The sequence below is a fragment of the Oncorhynchus kisutch genome, unplaced genomic scaffold (assembly GCF_002021735.2).
Source record: "Oncorhynchus kisutch isolate 150728-3 unplaced genomic scaffold, Okis_V2 Okis02a-Okis13b_hom, whole genome shotgun sequence".
NCBI classification, from domain to species: domain Eukaryota; kingdom Metazoa; phylum Chordata; class Actinopteri; order Salmoniformes; family Salmonidae; genus Oncorhynchus; species Oncorhynchus kisutch.
Window position 1 is genome coordinate 4,601,412 of NW_022261979.1, and position 5,796 is coordinate 4,607,207.

At 43.8% G+C, this 5,796-nt stretch overlaps 1 protein-coding gene across 1 annotated transcript; it reads right to left on the reverse strand.

The window, feature by feature from the left end:
- Positions 1–2,637: 2,637 nt before the first annotated feature.
- On the reverse strand, positions 2,638–4,372 carry LOC116359252 (speriolin-like protein). Its single transcript, XM_031811811.1, has 3 exons — positions 4,050–4,372; positions 3,525–3,649; positions 2,638–2,856 (listed from the first exon to the last, which is right to left on the reverse strand). Exons 1-3 carry the CDS (start codon positions 4,117–4,119, stop codon positions 2,638–2,640), a joined length of 414 nt encoding a protein of 137 aa, XP_031667671.1. The 5' UTR covers positions 4,120–4,372.
- Between the last annotated feature and the right edge of the window lie 1,424 nt (positions 4,373–5,796).

The window sequence follows — 5,796 nt, forward strand, 5'->3', positions numbered from 1 at the left end:
ATTCTTACCTGTCTGTATAGAAGCGTCCACTTCCTTCATAAAATGTGAATTTATCCGTCTAAATACATGTAAGCATGCCTACTGCTAAGTTGGCCTTATCATGCTGTGGATATTTTTAATTCAATATTCCTGTATAAAACAGAAGACAAGGATTCCAGCGACCAGTGTAAGACTTGTCCCGCGCGGGGAGCAGCCAACTCGTCTAGACAGTTTGCGCGTGCATACCGCTTTTTCCGACCGTGTGCGTGCTCGTCTGAAGTGGCAAATGAGCTGAACATATGTCCTTATACGAACAGTATAAGGGTTTATAGGTATATGGGGTTATTAAGCGCGGATTCGCGCTCATAAACCCAGGGTCGTTACGATATTGAAAGGCAACAATTTCAAAGACTTTACTGAGTTACTTCTTCATATTAGAAAATCAGTCAATTGAAATAAATAAATTAGGCCCTAATGTATGGATTTCACAATGGGCAGGTGCAGCTATGGGTGGGCCATGGAGGGTATAGGCCCACCTCCTTGGCAGCCAGGCCCACCCACTGGCTGGGCTTTGCTCCCCAATCAGAATTAGTTTTTCCCCACAAAATGGCTTTACGACAGACAGAAATACTCCTCAGCACCCACCACCCAGACGATCCTGCAGGTGAAGCAGCTGGATGTGGATGGGCCGGCGTGGTTACACATAGTCTGGTTGTGAGGCCGGTTGGATGTACTGGCAAATTCTGTAAAATGACATTGGAGGCAGTTTATGGCAGAGAAATTAACATTAATGTCTCTGGCAACAGCTCTGGTGGACATTCCTGCAGGTCACCATGTCTCAAAACTGGAGACATCTATGGCATTGTGTTGTGTGATAAAACTGCTCATTTTAAAGTGGCCTTTTATTGTCCCCAGCACAAGGTGGACCTGTGTAATGATCATGCGGTTTAATCAGCTTCTTGATATGACACATCTGTCAGGTGGATGGATTATCTTGGCAAAGGATAAATGCTCACTAACAGGGATGTAAACTAAATTTGTACACAACATTTGAGAGAAATAATATTTTTGTGTGTATGACAAATGTCTGGGATTTTTTATTTCAGCTCATGAACCATGGGACAAATATTTAACATGTTGTTAAAGCTTTGTTCAGTGTAAATGAAAATTAGTTGTGTATACATTACTTAAACAGACTGCTTTTTCTTTGTTGAAATGCATTTTAAATGGCCCAAAGAGCCCTGGAAGTATTTATTCTGTCCAGGTTTTTCCATGTCTGTCATTTAAATATGGAAATATAATGTCAGGTAACTCACAAAGCCAGCCTCAGTGCAACCAACCAACAAACCAAGTGAACGAAAATATGAATGAAAAAAAAGGCTAAACTAGGAAATGGTCCAATGCAGGAGATGCAGAGCTGTCCTGTCTGTGGAGGGTGTGTGAAGAGATGCAGAGCTGTCCTGTCTGTGGAGGGTGTGTGAAGAGATGCAGAGCTGTCCTGTCTGTGGAGGGTGTGTGAAGAGATGCAGAGCTGTCCTGTCTGTGGAGGGTGTGTGAAGAGATGCAGAGCTGTCCTGTCTGTGGAGGGTGTGTGAAGAGATGCAGAGCTGTCCTGTCTGTGGAGGGTGTGTGAAGAGATGCAGAGCTGTCCTGTCTGTGGAGGGTGTGTGAAGAGATGCAGAGCTGTCCTGTCTGTGGAGGGTGTGTGAAGAGATGCAGAGCTGTCCTGTCTGTGGAGGGTGTGTGAAGAGATGCAGAGCTGTCCTGTCTGTGGAGGGTGTGTGAAGAGATGCAGAGCTGTCCTGTCTGTGGAGGGTGTGTGAAGAGATGCAGAGCTGTCCTGTCTGTGGAGGGTGTGTGAAGAGATGCAGAGCTGTCCTGTCTGTGGAGGGTGTGTGAAGTTTGTATGAGAGAGCGCTTGTCTCCAAAGCAATAAAAGCTTAGACACGTTAAGAGTTGGGTTTGAGTCATTTGTTTATAGTGTAAAAACTTGACTCTCCACAGATGACTGATCTGCTGTGGAGGGAGGTGGTATCAGTGGCCGTCCCAGTCTAGCTCTGGTCCTAAGCGTTTATAAAAGACTCAGAATCAGCAAGCTATACGTAACACCCTGGACCAGAGCTGTTCCCAGCCCGTCTACCAGAGGAAGAGGGGCTTGCCGTCCTGCCTGGCCATGAAAGAGAGGCAACTGAACAGCAGCAGGAGATCCTTCAGCAGTTTGGAGGGGGCTGAGTTGATAACTACTCTCCTGAGGAAGTCCGGGCTGTTGAGATTAGATTGTTGTTTATTGTCCTACAAGTGGAAAATCCTACTACAGCTCACACATTACATACACAAACCACACATTACATACACAAACCACACATTACATACACAAACCACACATTACATACACAAACCACACATTACATAAACCACATTGTAACATGGCAGCAAACAAACAACAGTAAACAGTCCCCCCCCCCACACCTGCACATATAGAAGGAAGCTTCATAGAATTGTTAATGATTCATGGTGATAAACCCCCCCCCCCCCCCCCCAGGGATTAAACTCCTCCTGAAGCATGCAGTGCAGCCTTTACAGTAATTGTCTGACACCTCCAACCTGATGGCAGGGAAGCTGAGCTGACATCACAGCCGAGCTGGTACCCTGAAGGGACTACATCATCACCTGTTGTATCCCAGCTCCCCGGGCGCTGTATGAGTCAGCCCTCTGCTTCAGTATGCCATAGGTGTTGATGATGAACTCTGTGAAGGGGGGGTGGAGAGTCATACTATAGCCCAGCTGCTTCAGCTTGGCCATCAGCTCAGTGTAGCGCTGGGACAGCTGGAGCCTGTAGCCCTCGTCCACCTTCCCCGTCAGAGGGTGTGTGGACACCTGAAGAAAAGGGGGGGGGGGGGGGGGGGGGTCAAGCCTTTAGTTTGAGTGAAACACAGATTGTGAGTCTCATATGGCACCCTATTTCCAATAGAGTGCACTACTTTAGACCAGAGCCCATATAGGGCTTCATTTGAATAGGGTGCCATTTGGACAGACTCGCAGTCAAAAGTAGTGCACTATATAGTTTAGAGGGTTCCATTTGGGACGCAGGACAGTCTCATGGGAGTGGGGGATTAGCCTGTAGAGTTTCTAATCCAGTTATACTGTACATGTCATTATCCAACTCTCTCTTACACATTTGTTTAGAACAGATTTGGAATTAACTTCTTAGGAAATGGAAAACCATTTTGACCTGGGAATAAACCGGTTTGGGAGGCTTTGATTTCCATCTGTGTGTGAATGATTGAAATATCTACATGGCACACAACCACACCCTGTTGTTCAACTAGTCTATTATCCCTTAGCTGACAGAAGGAAGGAATAATGTTGTTCAACTTTCTTATTATTAAAAAACTGGAATGTCTGCCTTTTGTACAAAGGACAACACACACACACACACACACACACACACACACACACACACACACACACACACACACACACACACACACACACACACACACACACACACACACACACACACACACACACACACACACACACACCTGAATGATCTTGTCTCGTATATTGAGCACAGTGAACCCATAGAGTCTGTTCTGGCCCTGGAACACATAGGACAGGATCCTTCGATCCAGCTGGAAGGCTATCTCCCCCAACAACCGCTCTGGATCTGAATCAATAAACACCATTACAGCACCAATCTCTGAATCTGCATGGATTACTTCAATAGACCTCATTACACCAACATCAACATTCATCCACAGCTAGTTTAACAAAATGTTCCTATTCTAAACAACATCCCAGAAGGCATCCTGTTTCCTATATTGCGCACTACTATTGACCAGAGCCCTATAGGCCCTACTCAAAAGTTATGCACTATATAGGAAATAGGGTGCAATTTGGGACCTATGCAATAGTTTTGAATACATATTTTTCTATTCTCTTCTGCTATTGCAATATTGTCATAATCAGCTCAGTTGATACAAAATGGTGATTCAATTTCTGACTAACATTTTTCTCTTAAGAATCATGTCACAACATTGTAATGAGCAAACGACCATTTCACACACCTTTCACCTTCTGAGACATGACGTAAGAACAGCTTGCAGTCTCTTCATGTTCTCGTGGGTCTGTGCACATGCAGCTCTTGGTGTAGGACTCCAGGTTAACCGGGGAAGACGTTCTGTGAGGATGTCTGGACGATTGATGCAGCTCATGTTTGAATCTGTCCTCATCCACGATGTCTTGCCACTGAATAGTTGTGTTCCTGCCTGTTGGTAGGAAATTCTCATCAGAATCAATTCTAAATGCAAAAAAGGGTGACAAATTGAGAAAAAAGAAACCAGGCAAAAATAATAAGCAAATATATGTAGATGCTCTCCTCTTTGACTACATCCTCCCTCTGCTGATCTCACTCAAACCACGGGTTGCTGAGACCTCGCATGCATCAACCAATGGTTGCGTGCGACGTCATCGACTGACAGATTGCTATAACATATGATTTGGTTAGTCGATAAGTAAAATATCCATCCAGGCGTTTTAAGATCTGGCAACGTCTAAACAATGGAACCATGAACGTTCTCAACCTTCAGTCTCTTGTCCTTAGATCACTCATGAACTTAATGTTGTTTTTAAATAGTTTTTGTTGTTGTTTGTTGTTGCTTTACATCACTATGAGATTTATTTATGTAATGAATAGAGCTATATACATTTAATAAATTATATAAATGTTAGTCATTTAGCAGATGCTCTTATCCAGAGCGCCTTACAGGGTTAAGTGCTTTCTCAGGGGCACAGACAGATGTTTAATCTAGTCAGCTCAGGGACTCGAACCAGCATCCTTTCAGTTAGTGGCCCTAAGCTCTTAACCACTAGGCTATCTGCCACCCTTAAGATTATATGTCCAATATTTTAGCTGGTGCTTTGCTAGGACCTGCATGGCAGTACTGATATGCAGGGTTGGGATTAATTACATTTCATTTCACGCCGTATAGTGTAAATCGAATTTTTCAGTTTTTTCCAACCCTGCTTATTAATTCTAACAGTCCGGACGTGTCACATATCTTGGACGTCCTCTAGTGACAAAGAGCGGCACACGCACCACCATCACCCACATAGATGGAGATTGCAATGCGTAAACCATACTTGAACAGTTACCTGTCGATTCCCTGAGATTATCGCTGGTTAGAGCGGAGGTTTGCAGTTTGGACTTCAGATGAAAGTTTTCCTTCATTAGGTCAAGCATTATTTTCAGGTGGTCATTCTCATACCGCAGTTTCTCATTCTCCAAGCGCAATGACGCACCGCCCCCCTCTGTATCCATATCCACCCAGATACACTTCTCCGACTCCAAGCGCCTACTTCAGGCGTTCAGACAACTGAGACACAACCCGCAAGTTTGTAGACCCTTTCCGTCTGTCTTATAAATCAAATCCTCAAATGAAATAGGTTATAAATGGCATCATAATAGGGTGTCAGAACGTTCGATTTAACTTGACACCGGTGTCATAATTACACATTGAACATAATTATAGAATCTCCATTATGATGTCTAAACAGATAGGCTATACGTCATTCTTAACGCTCAACATTTGCATTGCATCAGGGGAAATCATTTCTCACATAATTTCTCTCCAGACTGAAAAGCTGAAAACTAGGCACAAATGTCTGGAAAAATATAATTAACAAACTGACATTCATGCTTTTGGCTTAGAAAAAAAAGAATCATATCACAAAGTGCATAATCATGATTCATACACTATTAGAAACAATTTAGCAGCATCCAGTAACCATCAGCACTGATAAAAAAGAAAAAGA